General features: G+C 43.2%; 1 protein-coding gene across 1 annotated transcript in view; it reads left to right on the top strand.

The window, feature by feature from the left end:
- The window catches only part of BFSP2 (beaded filament structural protein 2), a 100869-nt gene that overhangs the window by 57388 nt on the left and 26958 nt on the right, over window positions 1–16523 (top strand). The window contains exon 3 of the mRNA XM_040433297.1: window positions 14370–14526. Coding sequence (XP_040289231.1) covers window positions 14370–14526 — 157 coding nt within the window. The remainder of the gene's footprint in view (window positions 1–14369; window positions 14527–16523) is intronic.

Below are 16523 nucleotides of genomic sequence, written 5' to 3'. Positions count from 1 at the left end.
CGACCCTGTTGACTATTTTGAATGAAACGCTTGATTGTTCGATGATCACGCTTCAGAAGCTTTGCAATTTTAAGAGTGCTATATGGTGTCCAGTATTTCACTGATCTTTCCAGATTCCACAGCATTGTTTCTGTAAGGCCCCTTTCACAAGAGCGAGTTTTCCGCGCGGGTGCAATGTGTGACGTGAACGCATAGCACACGCACTGAATCCTGACCCATTCATTTCAATGGATCTGTGTACATGAGCGTTGTCTTTCACGCATTAGTTCTGCGTTGCGTGAAAATCGCAGCATGTTCTATATTCTACGTTTTTCACGCAGCCCTGGCCAAATAGAAGTGAATGGGGCTGCGTGAAAAATGCATTGCATCCGCAAGCAAGTGCGGGTGCGATGCGTTTTTCACTGATGGTTGCTAAGAGATGTTGTTTGTAAACCTTCAGTTTTTTATCACGCACGTGAAAAACGCATCAAAACGCATTGCACCCGCACGGAAAAAAACTGAACAACTAAACGCAATCGCAGACAAATCGGACTGAACTTGCTTGCAAAATAGTGCGAGTTTCACTGAACGCACCCTGAACGCATCCGCACCTAATCCGTCACGCTTGTGTGAAAGAGGCCTAAGGCCTCTTTCACACGAGCGTGTCCGGATTAGGTCCGGATGCGTCCCGGTGCATTGCGGCAAATCCGCGCGAGTAGGTATGCAATTGCAGTCAGTTTTTATCGCAATGCGTTTTGCACGCGTGTGATAAAAAACTGAATGTGGAACCCAGACCCGAACTTCTTCACAGAAGTTCAGGTTTGGGTTCAAGGTTGTGTAAATTGTATTATTTTCCCTTATAACATGGTTATAAGGGAAAATAATAGCATTCTGAATACAGAATGCATAGTACAATAGGGCTGGAGGGGTTAGAAGACAGAAGAGATGCCGGCTGCGTGAACAAGTGGATTAAGGTGAGTTAAATATATATATTTTTTTTTAACCCCTCCAGCCCTATTGTACTATGCATTCTGTATTCAGAATGCTATTATTTTCCCTTATAACCATGTTATAAGGGAAAATAATAATGATCGGGTCCCCATCCCGATCATCACCTAGCAACCGTGCTTGAGAATCGCACCGCATCCGCACTTGCTTGTGGATGCTTGAGATTTTCACGCAACCCCATTAATTTCTATGGGGCCTGCGTTACGTGAAAAACGCAACGCACAAGTGATGCGCACAGCCCCATAGAAATGAATGGGTCTGGATTCAGTGCGGGTGCAATGCGTTCATCGAAATCTCGCCCGTGTGAAAGGGGCCTAATAGGAACTGAATAGAGGGAATATTCAGCTTCCTTTTTCGAAATATATCAGTGCAGGCAGAGAATAGAGGGGCTGTGGGACTGTTTTACAGTACCTCTTCTAAATACAGAGCAGCTGCAACATTTTTCTTTTAACTAAAAATTACCATCTGAATGTACAATTATATGTTTGTGTACACTGAACCATAAATTACTTAATCCTTACATTATATGAACTCATGGAGACAGTAATTAAATTAATTTGTCAGCCAGTAATTTGTTTCCAAACCAACCATGCATGTAGAATCTTTACAACTGTGATATCTGGAAGAAATGCTAAAGAAACTGTCCTGCCCACAATATTTCAAGTAATCATCGAAACACATTGGAAAATGAAAAATGAACTGAATATGGGGTTGAGTACTTTCACACTAGCGTTATTCTTTTCCAGCATTGAGTTCCGTTCTAGGGGCTCAATACTGGAAAAGAACTGATCAGTTTTATCCTAATGCCTTCTGAATGGAAAGCAATCTGTTCAGGATGCATCAGGATGTCTTCAGTTCAGTCTTTTTGACTTTTCAAGACAGAGATAATACTGCAGCATGCTGCGGTTTTATCTCCGTCCAAAATTCCGGAACACTTGCCAGAATATTGGATCCGGCATTTTTTCCCATTGAAATGCATTAATGCTGGATCTGGCCCCGAGTGTGACGGCAAAACTGATCCAGCACTGCAGTCTGCGCATGCTCAGACCGCAAAAAATTGAAAAAAAATAAATGCTGGATCCATTTTTCCAGATGACACCGGAGAGACGGATCCGGCATTTCAATGCATTTGTCAGACAGATCAGGATCCTGATCCGTCTGACAAATGCCATTAGTTTGCATACGTTTTGACGGATCCGGCAGGCAGTTCCGTCGCCGGAACTGCCTGCCAGAATCCTCTGCTACAAGTGTGAAAGTAGCCTTAAAACAGCAAAAAGCGAAATTATTAAAATTTCATACACCAGAGTTAATCAGAGTTGTGCTACAGTAAGATGCTGCAAATTAATTAAGAGGTGCAGACCCCACAGTATGCAATATACACTATAACAATCCACAGTATGCAGTACCCTATAGTATGCAGTATAGCAACCCACAATATATAGTATCCTACAGTATGCAGTATAAAGTATAGAACCAAACAGTATGCAGTATGCCACAGTAAGCAGTATATGCTATAAAACTCCACAGTATGCAGTACCCTACAGTATGCAATACACAGTATAGCACCCCACAGTATGCAGTATATAGTATAATGCCCTCTGTCACCTTTTCCTAATGTAATCTCCACATTAAACTACGGCAAATTTCTCCTGCAGCAACACTCCTCCTGGAGGAGAAAGCACCTGTGATGACATCTTCACCATGTGACCAGTAACATCCTTATGTTACGGGTCACATGATGATGATGTCATCACAAGTCCTTTCTCGTACAGGTATCACACTCTTCCTTGTAATGGGAATTGTGGCGATGAGCCCACAGAAACACTGGACCCAGGGCTACCAGCCCATCCCCACCAACCATGCCCTGCCCACTTTTTGAAAAGGATCAACACTATTAAACCAGCCATAATGCCTCGCAGGGCACCCTGCTGATTACAAACATACTTTTCTTTAGCTCATCAGTTGATTCGCTTACGAGAAATACGTGTTTTTAAAGATATGCAAATTAGTGGTTTCAGGCATAGAGGGTCACTTAGTGCACCTTAAATTCTCCTCTCTGCTTCCCTGGACACAATTATTCTTCCAAAAGCTGCAAAGGACCAGAGAAGGTATGTTTTTAATTAGCAGAGTACTCTCTACCAGACATTCTGTCTGGTTTAATAGGGTTGATCCTGCTGACTGATGACCTTTAACGCCTTCACAACATCCACTGCATATGTACAGCAGAAGTGGGTCTTTAAAAGCTATGTACACCTTCAGATGCAATTTTTGTTTATGATTGCATTTTACAAATTTTGCGCAAATTATTTAATTTTTAATTGGCCTTTATTAAAAATATCAAGCCATTCTGTCACAAAGGGTTAATGGTTTTTATAACTGTGTAAGGCTACTTTCACACTTGCGTTCGGTGCGGATCCATCTGGTATCTGCACAGACGGATCCGCACCTATAATGCAAACGCTTGCATCCGTTCAGAACGGATCTGTCTGCATAACACATCGTGAAAACTCAGATCCGACAGTATCACAGAGGCGTGCCCATGGTGATGGGGACGCTTCAAGTTAGAATATACTAAAAGAACTGTGTACATAACTGCCCCCTGCTGCCTGGCAGCACCCGATCTCTTACAGGGGGCTGTGATCCGCACAATTAACCCCTTAGGTGCCGCACCTGAGGGGTTAATTGTGCGTATCATAGACCCCTGTAAGAGATCAGGTGCTGCCAGGCAGCAGGGGCCAGACCCCCCTCCCTCCCCAGTTTTAAATTCATTGGTGGACAGTGCGGCCCCCCCTCTCACCCCAGTATTATATTCATTGGTGGCCAGTGCGGCCCCCCCTCCCTCCCCAGTATTATATTCATTGGTGGCCAGTGCGGCCCCCCCCTCCCTCCCCAGTATTATAGTCATTGGTGGCCAGTGCGGCCCCCCCTCCCTCCCCAGTATTATATTCATTGGTGGCCAGTGCGGCCCCCCTCCCTCCCTCCCCAGTATTATATTCATTGGTGGCCAGTGCGGCCTCCCCTCTCCCCCCCCCCCCAATTAAAATCACCCCCCCATCATTGGTGGCAGCGGAGAGTTCCGATCGGAGTCCCAGTTTAATCGCTGGGGCTCCGATCGGTTACCATGGCAGCCAAGACGCTACTGCAGTCCTGGCTGCCATAGTTACTTATCCATTTTAGAAGCATTATACTTACCTGCGCTATCTGTGTCCAGCCGGGCGCTCCTCCTACTGGTAAGTGAAAGGTCTGTGCGGCGCATTGCTTACAGCACAGACCTTTCACTTACCAGTAGGAGGAGCGTCCGGCCGGTCACAGACATCGCAGGTAAGTATAATGCTTCTAAAATTGCTAAGTAACCATGGCAGCCAGGACTGCAGTAGTGTCTTGGCTGCCATGGTAACCGATCAGAGCCCCAGCGATTAAACTGGGACTCCGATCGGAACTCTCCGCTGCCACCAATGATGAAGGGGGGTGATTGTAATTAGGGGGGAGAGGGAAGGCCGCACTGGCCACCAATTAATATAATACTGGGGAGGGAGGGAGGGGGGCCGCACTGGCCACCAATTAATATAATACTGGGGAGAGAGGGAGGGGGGCCGCACTGGCCACCAATGAATATAATACTGGGGAGGGAGGGGGCCGCACTGGCCACCAATGAATATAATACTGGGGATGGAGGGGGGGCCGCACTGGCCACCAATGAATTTAAAACTGGGGAGGGAGGGGGGTCTGGCCCCTGCTGCCTGGCAGCACCTGACCTCTTACAGGGGGCTATGATACGCACAATTAACTCCTCAGGTGTGGCACCTGAGGGGTTAATTGTGCGGATCACAGCCCCCTGTAAGAGATCGGGTGCTGCCAGGCAGCAGGGGGCTGTTATGCCCACAGTTCTTAGTATATTCTAACTTGAAGCGTCCCCATCACTATGGGAACGCCTCTGTGTTAGAATATACTGTCGGATCTGAGTTTCACGATCTAACTCAAATCCGATGGTATATTCTAACATAGAGGCATTCCCATGGTGATGGGGAATGGGGACGCTTCAAGTTAAAATATACCATCGGATTGGAGAAAACTCTGATCCGATGGTATATTAATAGGGACTCCTGACTTTACATTGAAAGTCAATGGGGGACTGATCCATTTGCAATTGCACCATATTGTGTCAACGACAAACGGATCTGTCCCCATTGACTTGCATTGTAAGTCAAGACGGATCCGTTTGGCTCCGCTCAGGAGGCGGACACCCGAACGCAGCTTGCAGAGTTTTGGTGTCCGCCTGGCCGTGCGGAGCCAAACGGATCCGTCTTGACTTACAATGCAAGTCAATGGGGACAGATCCGTTTGTCGTTGACACAATATGGTGCAATTGCAAATGGAGCCAAATTGCGTAACGGAGCCAAACTGATGCATTCTGAGCGGATCCTTATCCACTCAGAATGCATTGAGGCTGTACGGATCCGTTCGGGGCCGCTTGTGAGAGCCTTCAAACAGAACTCACAAGCGGAACCCCGAACGCAAGTGTGAAAGTAGCCTAAAGTGCTTTCACTTTCACTTTATGCTCTAAACTACTCTAAACTAATAAGAGGTCATAAACACTTATTTAAGCCACAATCTTATCAGTAAGATAAGAACTGAGCTTTAATAAGTGTTTATTATGTCAGAGAGCAGAGATAAGGAGCGCTTAAGTAGTGATGGACGAACATCGGCCGGGACGATTCGCGAACGCGATCAAATGTTCGCGAACCGCAAGTTTGCAGCAGGCCCCATTCACTTTAATGGCACGCGAACCTGAAAAACCTTCACGTCATATTTGCAGCCACCAAATAATTACTAGAAGTGCACAAATAGTCCCACAACATGGACAGTGACATACCAGAGGGGGATCAATGACAAAAATTCCCCCCCAAATTTTTTATTTTAATCATGGGCCATTTTTATGCGTCTTAAAGGGAATTCTCAAAAAGTGCCCTGCTGGACCCTAGAAAATTTTTATTTGAGGCCACGGAGTTCGGGCCCTAAAAATTAGGCAATCAAGGCAAAGAAATTGTGATTATGTGGCTCGAGGTACATTATGCGGTCACTAAATAACAATTATACTGTAGCCCACTAGAGTACAGGCCCCAAACATTAGGCATTCACCGTACAGAAAAGATCAAGTGATTATGTGGCTGGAGGTAAATTAGACGGTCATTAGATATCAATTTTACTGCAGGCCAGTGGAGTACAGGCCCCAGACATTAGGCATTCACCAGACAGAAAAGATCAAGTGATTATGTAGCTGGAGGTATATTAGACGGTTATTGGATAACAATTTTACTGCAGGCCAGTGGTGGCGGATATGTGTGGGCTGGCATGAGGAAATTCTAATAAACGTGGTCATCACAGGTGTTGAATTCCTCCGAGATCCATGCCTCATTAGAAATGTGAGGTAGTCCACACTGTCATGAGCTAGGCGAGTGCGCTTGTCGGTCACGGTCCCCACCTGCTGTGTTGAACTCCTTTCGGACAGGACACTCGACGAGGGGCTATGGGGGACTGGGTATTGTGGATGTGCTAGCGGCCATCTAGCAACCCATGTCCTCAGCTCTATACACAAAATCCAGGTGACAGGTTCCCTTTAAGGCGATCGTCCCTAGGTGAGTGTTGGGCTTACCGCGACTTATGCGTTAACAGCACAGGCTGCAGATGGCAACACTATTATCAGCAGCTGACACGTTAAAAAAAGCTCACACTGCAGAGCCATGTGCCGGCGTCCTGGGAGCGCCAGATGTGATCGTGCATGGTGGATGCAGATACATTAGCAGTCTGCTTTTTGCCTCCTGTGCAGTGTAAGTTCTGCCTGCTTCTCCTCCTTCTCCTCCCTATCTGCTGCTCCGTCTCTCCCTCTGAACTCCCCTCCTCTTCCTCTCTTGTTGGCACCCATGTGACGTCCATCGACTCGTCACCTTCAGCACCATTGACATTAGAGATCTCGGAGTAGGCAGCAACAACGGGGACCAACTTCCTTGTGCCGATCTGGGTACTATCGTCAGACTGCTGGGTGACGGCCGTTGCTACCTCCTCTTCCTCATCCGATGCCAAGAATGGCTGCACATCAGTAAGGTCTGGGAATGGATAGGAAAATAATTCCTCTGACTCGAGTGGAGGGACTATGGTGGTGGTGGTGGTGTCTTCGGGGGTGCACACAGCAGAGAGTGAGGAGGGTGTATATACAGAGGATGAGGAGGGTGCAGAAGCGGAAAGCTGAGTGAGCCACTCAACCAACTCTGGTGCGCCCTTTGAAGTTATCGCACGCGCCTTCTCCAACTTCCCATTTAGGCTCTGGCCTGGTGCATCTGCCTGACCCCTACCATACATGCGGAACAGTATGCCTCTTCCTCTGCCTGTCATTTTCTAAATAACCCTCTGCCTAAGTCCATAGAGAAGAGCAGTATTTGTGGAAGAAGGTATATCGCAGCCCTCAATCAATATTTGGTGGAAACAGGTATATGGCACCCCTCAATCAGTATTTGGCAGAATCAGTTATATAGCACCCCTTAATCAATATTTGGCGGAAACAGGTATATGGCACCCCTCAATCAGTATTTTGTGGAAGCAGGTGTATTGCACCCATCAATCAGTATTTGGTGGAAGAAGGTATATAGCAATAGCACCCCTCAATCAGTATATAGTGGAAGAAGGTATATGGCACACCTCAATCAGTATTTGGCGGAAAATTGTGTATTGCACCCCTCAATCGGTATTTGGTGGGAGAAGATATATAGCAATAGCACCCCTTAATCAGTATTTAGTGGAAGAAGGTATATGGCACCCCTCAATCAGTATTTGGTGGAAACAAGTATATAGCACCCCTCAATCAGTATTTGGCAGAAACAGGAATTTAGCACCCCTCAATCAGTATTTTGTGGAAACAGGTATATGGCACCCCTCAATCAGTATTTTGTGGAAGTAGGTGTATTGCACCCCTCAATCAGTATTTGTTGGAAGAAGGTATATAGCAATAGCACCCCTCAATCAGTATTTAGAGGAAGAAGGTATATGGCACCCCTCAATCAGTATTTGGTGGAAAAAGGTGTATTGCACCCCTCAATCAGTATTTGGTGGAAGAAGGTATATGGCACCGCTCAATCAGTATTTGGCAGAAACAGGTATATAGCACCCCTCAATCAGTATTTGGCGGAAACAGGTGTATGGCACCCCTCAATCAGTATTTTGTTGAAGCAGGTGTATCGAAGCCCTCAATCAGTATTTGGTTGAAGAAGGTATATAGCAATAGCACCCCTCAATCAGTATTTAGTGGAAGAAGGTATATGGAACCCCTTAATCAGTATTTGGCAGAAACAGGTATATAGCACCCCTCAATCAGTATTTGGCAGAAACAGGAATATGGCACACCTCAATCAGTATTCTGTGGAAGTAGGTGTATTGCACCCCTCAATCAGTATTTGGTGGAAGAAGGTATATAGCAATAGCACCCCTTAATCAGTATTTAGTGGAAGAAGGTATATGGCACCCTTCAATCAATATTTGGCGGAAACAGGTATATAGCACTGCTCAATCAGTATTTGGCAGAAACAGGTGTATGGCACCCCTCAATCAGTATTTGGCGGAAACAGCTATATAGCACCCCTCAATCAGTATTTGGCGGAAACAGGTGTATGGCACCCCTCAATTAGTATTTGGCAGAAACAGGTATATTGCACCCCTCAATCAGTATTTGGCAGAAACAGGTATTTAGCACCCCTCAAGCAGTATTTTGTGGAAACAGGAATATGGCACCCCTTAATCAGTATTTTATGGAAGCAGGTTTATTGCACCCCTCAATCAGTATTTGGTGGAAGAAGGTATATAGCAATAGCACCCTTCAATTAGTATTTAGTGGAAGAAGGTATATCGCACCCTTCAATCAGTATTTGGCGAAAACAGGTATATAGCACCCCTCAATCAGTATTTGGCGGAAACAGGAATATGGCACCCCTCAATCCGTATTTTGTGGAAGTAGGTGTATTGCACCCCTCAATCAGTATTTGGTGGAAGAAGGTATATAGCAATAGCACCCTTCAATTAGTATTTAGTGGAAGAAGGTATATGGCACCCTTCAATCAGTATTTGGCGAAAACAGGTATATAGCACCCCTCAATCAGTATTTGGCGGAAACAGGAATATGACACCCCTCAATCCGTATTTTGTGGAAGTAGGTGTATTGCACCCCTCAATCAGCATTTGGTGGAAGAAGGTATATAGCAATAGTACCCCTCAATCAGTATATAGTGGAAGAAGGTATATGGCACCCCTCAATCAGTATTTTGTGGAAGCAGTCGTATCACAGCCCTCAATCAGTATTTGGTGGAAGAAGGTATATAGCACCCCTCAATCAGTATTTGGCGGAAACTGGTAAACAGCACCCCTCAATCAGTATTTGGCAGAAACAGGTATATAGCACCCCTCAATCAGGATTTTGTGGAAGAAGGTATATTGCAGCCCTCAACCAGTTTGTTTGGGGGTAACGGGTATATCACACCCATTGCAATTAGTTACTCGAATAGTGTTTGTACCTCTATCTAGCTGCGGTATCACAGCAGAACCGCACACAACTGCTGCACAATACAAATACACTATAATATAATTTCTATGTTAGAAAGTATATTATAAGTATATTACATTTACACCCCTCTATATCACACCTATCGATAGCACACCTATACCAGTCCTTAAAAGGACTTTTGTGGCCCTATTAGCTAGCTTTTGGTGTCCCTAAGGCCTCATGCACACGACCGTTGTGTGCACCCGTGGCCGTTGTGCCGTTTTCCGTATTTTTTTCGCGGACCCATTGACTTTCAATGGGTCCGTGGAAAAATCGGAAAATGCACTGTTTTGCAACCGCATCCGTGATCCGTGTTTCCTGGCCGTGAAAAAAATATGACCTGTCCTATTTTTTTCACGGCCAACGGTTCACGGACCCATTCAAGTCAATGGGTCCGTGAAAGAACACGGATGCACACAAGATTGGCATCCGTGTCCGTGATCCGTGGCCGTAGGTTAGTTTTTATACAGACGGATCCGAAGATCCGTCTGCATAAAAGCTTTTTCAAAGCTGAGTTTAGTCAATAAACTGGCAGATAGTTTCGAGATCTTATCCCCAAATTGATGAATTTAAGAGACCCCCAATGATGTGTTTTAAAAGAACAGATAATCTGCGCAATAAGATTGTTAGAGCAGATATAGGCAGCAATAAGATTGGCCCTAGACAGACTACATTATCCACCCCGAGACAAGGCACATTCCCATGTTTAAATTGTGTGAATTGTTCGAATGTCATTAAGGGTGGTTATTTTTCACACCCGCATACTGGCGAACAAATCCTTATCCAAGGGGTTTTTACCTGCGATAGTCGATTTGTAGTGTATATTCTTAAATGTCCCTGTGGTCTATTGTATGTGGGGGAAACCTCCATGAGAATAAAAGACCGACTGAGTAAACATAAATCGACAATTAGAAAGGAGAATTTGCTACTCCTACTACCATACCACTTTCATCAAAAGGTACACACTATAGCACAATTACGCTATCAGGTCATAGAAGGTGTTACTTTACCTCGACGCGGTGGAGATAGAAATAAATTGCTTTTGAAAAGAGAGGCATATTGGATCCATCGGTTACAAACCATGGATCCGAAAGGTCTCAATCGAGATTACAATGTCAGTAGCTTCATGTGATGCGATTATTTGTACGATGTTTCCTTTCTGTTTTTTTTTCGATATGAAACTAGATGTTTCTGATAATACATTTCACCTGTTAGATTAAGTTGAATCACATACTCCCCAGACACTTGATTGTGGGAGGAGTTTATTGTAACAATGTGATTTCATTTCCTTTGTATATATATCAGAGCTAGTGGTAAGTTGTATTCACATGTCTGATGAAAGCATATAGTTGCTGAAACGCGTCACTATGATGAAATATGTGACTGAATAAATCTACAAGAATATTCATCAAGCGAGTGCCGGTCTTTATTTGCGAATTATCTACTGGGACTCCTGCCCGCAGACACGTGCACCGCCAAATCTCCTGAGCAGTGCCGACCTTCTTTGGAATATATGCCACTATCAATACATCGTTATTGGCTGCACTAGACAAAAGAATTATTCACACGTGAAAAAAAAAAATATATATATATATATATATATATATATATAATTTTACATTCCATTAAGCAAAAAATAAATAAATAAAATAAAACATAACCATAATATTTTCTCAAATTTCCATAAATTGAGTCATGAATATGCTCCTCTGTGAGAATGTTAATGTGGATAAAATAACATAGTATCACACTCATGGGAATGCAACAAAAAGTCATTACCAGTGTATGGAATGTGAGCCTCCCTGTGCTAGTAAACAAGGAAACATTTGGGTTGGCTAAAAGTGCAAGGAATTCACAGCAGGAATTCACCAGGTAAATTGCTCTACAAATTTATCAAAACCAATCATTAATCTCTAAAACACTCAGACAGTTCTGTTTAGTTTTTTTGTTTTCTGTGGTATAAAATACCACAGAATGTACATATTTGGGGGTGTTTCAGGGGGTGGTTTAGGGGTGGTGATGTCTTATATTACATGTTTCCTATTGAATCTATTCCTTGTACAGAGAGGGTTGCAATGAGTAGCTCGCTATATTCCTGACTCTGCACTGAAATTTCTCATAATAACATGTTTGTTTGTAAATGCTATTTGTAGCCTGTTTATATACGCATGTTTTAGCATCACTTGCCTTTTGAAATGTTAATTGTCTGTATATCTTAGCTGTTAGTTGTTTTATGAATGCATATTGTAAGTTAAATAACAGTTTTATTTCTTAGCACAAGTATGTGTAGAAAAAAACATAAAAAAGGCATTGAAAAATGTGTTTCTCTTTGTCCAACTGCATGTGCAGCGAGCCCCTCTCGAGTCAGTGCAGAGGATGGGAGTGGTAGTGTCACAGTGTACTCTTTCAGGCCGTTGCTCGCTAGGGTTTGGTGCATTAAAAAGGGGATGTAAAGGAATCAGACAGACATAGAAGAATTACAAACATTTTTCTTTACTAAGTGCAAAGGATGAGTTACAGTACATCCAGCTGTTGATTGTACAAGGTGCAAAGATCCCCAGCTGATGAGGTATGGGGGCTGGCAAGATGGCACACAATAGCACTCTAAAGTAGCCTTTCTCTTTCCTCTCTCTCGCTCTCTCTCTCCTCATCTCCCTTCACAACAGCAATAAGCTAGCATTTGTGGCTATAGTTGTCCACTTATGAAAGGCAGGCTTTTGCATGTGCCTGTCCTGAATAGTGTTGAGCAGAAATATTCTAAAAGCAATTTTTTTTCGCTAATATCGGCACTTTGAGTATTTGTGAATATTTAGAATATAGTGTTATATATTCGTAATGACGAATATTAGGGTTTTTTTTGTTTTGTTTTTAATACAGTAAGAGTCAGGTGATCATCCCTCCCTTCTTCTAGCTTGTGGGCCAATGAGAAGGCTTTGTCACAGTTTAGCAACATCCCTAGCAACCAATAGAAAAGTTGCCTAACCCACGCCGGTATTTTGCGCGCATTACATGAATAATACATTGCTGATTTTCGCAATCAAGAACATAATCTCAAATTCGCGAATTCACGAATATATGATGAATATTCTACAAAATATTCACAAAATATTGCGAATTCGAATATCGCCCCTGCCGCTCATCACTAGTCCTGAACTGTGGTGATGGGTGTCTTAACTTGTATCCCCTCACCTGCAGTGGAGGCTGTAAATCTAATCACTCTGCTGACTTTGTATGCTGTAGCTTGCAGATTGTATGGTGTCCTGGGAACCTGCAGTCTCCCTGGAGTAGTGGTCCTCACAGACAAGCTGTATCTTGAGTCCCAAGGCCCATGATGCAGGAACAGATATAGGTGATCCCTCACTCCAGGCTTGCTCAGCTAACTCTCTCTAGAACTCCCCTCCTGGCAGGAATTAGGACCAGCCCACTCCTACCAAGAGGAATGGAATGGTAAGTTCCATTATTTATGCAAACCATACCTTATTATTCAGTAGAATATGGCACATACAATAACATAATATGACATTTACAATATATAATAAACAATTGCAGATTCCCTTTTTGTGGTAGTGCACATGACAAATAGGGTTGCTACTTTTTTTGATCATATTTCGATCCGGATTGTGATATGTTTTTAAGGCCTTCCATTGACTTCAACCACAAAGAATCCACAGCATGAATGAACATGTTACTTTTTCTTCCACAATGCAGATTTTCAATTCATGTGCGCAAAAATGCTCTGTATCAACTACAGGGAGGATCTCCCACTGAAAAAATAGAAGGTAGATGGAGAGCAGATTTTTAGTTATCAGCTTTTAAATAATTTCAAGAGAAAAAAATCACTATACCTATTTCCACAGCTGTAGATGTGTATTGTGGGAGGAAATGTAAGTACCAAAACAAGGAAAAAAATTGGAAAATAAGGAAAAAGCGGGATACAATAGGGCAATAGGTTTGAATATATATACATTACATATGTACACTTCCTGGTGTGATGTCGGTGATGGGCTGTGTGCTCTGTGTCAATTAGATGTCTGCTTTTGTTGCTTCACCTCCCCTCTTACAGCATGAGACTCCCACAGACATAAATGGAGAAATACTGCAGCTGCATATCCCTCCTCCCTGTATTTACTGTTTCATGCTTTTATGTATTTTTGACAAATGGAGAGGTTTCTGAACATTTATGGAGAGCCTACAGGGAAAGAGGAACTATAGGCCACTGGAGGGAAAGGAAAATAGCACTTTCCTGTAACAATATATACTATAGGGCAGTGATGGTTAACCTCTGGCACTCCAGCTGTGGTGAAACTATGACTCCCAGCATGCTCCATTCATTTCTATGGAGTTCTGAAAACAGCTAAGTAAGTGTGCTTCTTGGGAGTTGTAGTTTTACCACATCTGGAGTGCCGGAGGTTAGCTATTACAGCTACAGGGTCTTGAAAATTCACATGTACTATTGATTTGGGAAAAATATACAGTAACGTTTTTTTATTTATTTGAAAGTACCTCAAGACAAGACCCTTGTTCTTTAGGTTGATTGCTGAATGAGTGCATACATACACAGAGTTTTTCAGCTCATCAGGGGCTGCATAGTTTGCTTCAAGACCCTGTTCCCTGTAAAATATGTGCTGTATGCAATGTTCAGCAAGATCCTTTCCGCTGTTCCCTCAAGAGGTCTGATGTAGTGACAGGAAATAAGTTTAATAAATGTAATATATTTTACAAACAAAATGTGACATTTTACTATACACATTAAATGAAGTATTGATTTTCTAATGTAACAATGGCATTTAATTTTCAGATACGAGAATGAACAGCCTTTTAGAAAAGCAGTGGAGGAGGAGATACGTTCATTGTACAAAGTGATTGATGATGCGAACTTGACAAAAATGGATTTGGAAAGTCAGATAGAAAGCATGAAAGAGGAGCTTGCCTTACTGTCCAAAAATCATGAGGAGGTAAAAATAATACAAAGTCGTACCTTAGATCAACTAATCAATTCAATGTCCAATATAAGAGAGCACACACAATGGATTCTCATTCAGCCAGTTTAAAACATTTACCCACATACTGCAAGAAAATCCTTGAGGTCATAGTATGATAATCGTGATAAGCGGCTTTCAACAATTCCTATAAAAACAATTCAGAGAACGACTGATTCATATGAAAAGGCTGTGTAGGTATATCGAGTAAATTGACTTACTAGTAATGGATGGAATGGTGCCCGTCTGTGCAGATTCAGGCCATCAAGTCTTCCAACCCAGGACAGAAGAGCCTGATATGTATTTTCATAGAAGTCAGTTTGAACATGGATTGTTAAAGGGGTTGTCCAGAGTTAGAAAAACATGGCTGCTTACTTCCAGAAACAGCACCACCCCTGTCCACAGGTTGAGTGCAGTATTGAAGCTCTGCCCATGGATAGTGGTTGTGCTGTTTTTGGAAGAAAGCTGTTTTTCGAAATTCTGAACAATGCCTTTAATCACTTGACTTAGGAAGTGTTGGGGGCATTGGTTATGTAAGGACAAGCACACACAGCGAGCAGGGTCTGGACAGCCCAGACATACCAACAGTATGGAGGATTGTTTGATCCACAGACAAGCATTAGCAGCAATCACACTTTCATTGTCCACCATCCAGACATAAGGGGCATCTTCATTATGCACCCCGTCTCCCCTTGGACAATTTCCAGGTGTTTAGCAGAAGGAAAGTTGGTGTCACAGCAACCAATACATGTCCTGACATTGACAGCCAGCCACTGTTGCCTCTGTTTGCAGTGGTGTCGTGAATGGGAAACCTAGCCTGCTATGGACTGGAACCATATTGTCTTTAGCGATGAATCCAGATTTTGTTTTGTATCCTACGAGGGCTGGGTTAGGGTATGGAGGTCTTGTGGTGAGCATTTTAAACCTGCTTTTGCTGTGTAGTGATGCACAACCCCAACTGCTGGTGTGATGATCTAGGGAGCCATCACATATGACAGTCGGTCACCTCTAGTAGTGATACGAGGGAGATTAACAGCTTAGTGGAATATATAAGGAATCCCAGGAACTCCTGTCTTGCTTGAAAGTAAATTCTTTTTATTCCATATTCATTTAATGTCTAGTAGACGCGTTTCGGCACGCAGCCTTTATCAGTTGAATTGCTGTCAGTCAGATTATCGCTAACTAGCGTTTGTATGAATGCTCATTAGCAATAATCTGCCCAAACATGGGCTTTAACTCATGATCTGTACAAGATAAATTAAATGATGTATTTAGAAAGTTAGACTACTCTATGTAAAAAGTGAAAAATGAACATTTGCTTTAAAACTAGGGTCAGTTACATATATTTCAATAATATAATGTACAAAAAGGTGTGTTTTCATTCAGGGCATTGTAAAATAATGGCAAACATGCTGAACTCAACTGGCTGTCACTTATCTGCTAAATTTGGGGGTACTGTCTCTCCTTGGGGAGAGAGCGCCTTAGACAGCGTGAGGAGATCTGGTGGCATTAGAGGTAGAGCTTGTTAAGACCTCATTTGCATCTCTTTTTTATCTGCTAAAGTCACACCGCTGCTGAGAACTTTTAATAAGGAGTTTAATGCTTACAGCACATGCTGCCAGAGAAGAGTCCGGCTTATTCATGAGCTTCCTCTCTCCCTGCCCATCTGCTGATGATTGGCAGTTCTCTCCTTAGTTTTCACCCTAGGGAAGAACTGTCAGTCACCAGTGATTGGATGGGGAGAAAGGGAACTCATGAATAAGCTGGACTCTTCTCTGGCAATGAATTACTTCTCCGGCACACTGCCAGGAACTGCCAATTCTCTGCAGCGTTGTTACTTTAATAGATAAGGGAGGGTTCACATCACCTTTTATGCCTAGGTATACTTTTTTTTTACAATGGTAAAAAAAAAAACTATATATTTTTTTTACAATCTAACTCTATGGTGAGCGGATGCCATTGGATGGCATCAG

This window comes from Bufo bufo, chromosome 5 (assembly GCF_905171765.1).
Source record: "Bufo bufo chromosome 5, aBufBuf1.1, whole genome shotgun sequence".
Classification (NCBI taxonomy): Eukaryota; Metazoa; Chordata; class Amphibia; order Anura; family Bufonidae; genus Bufo; species Bufo bufo.
The sequence above is the reverse complement of the archived record's forward strand: the minus strand, read 5'-3'. Positions and strand labels throughout refer to the sequence as shown.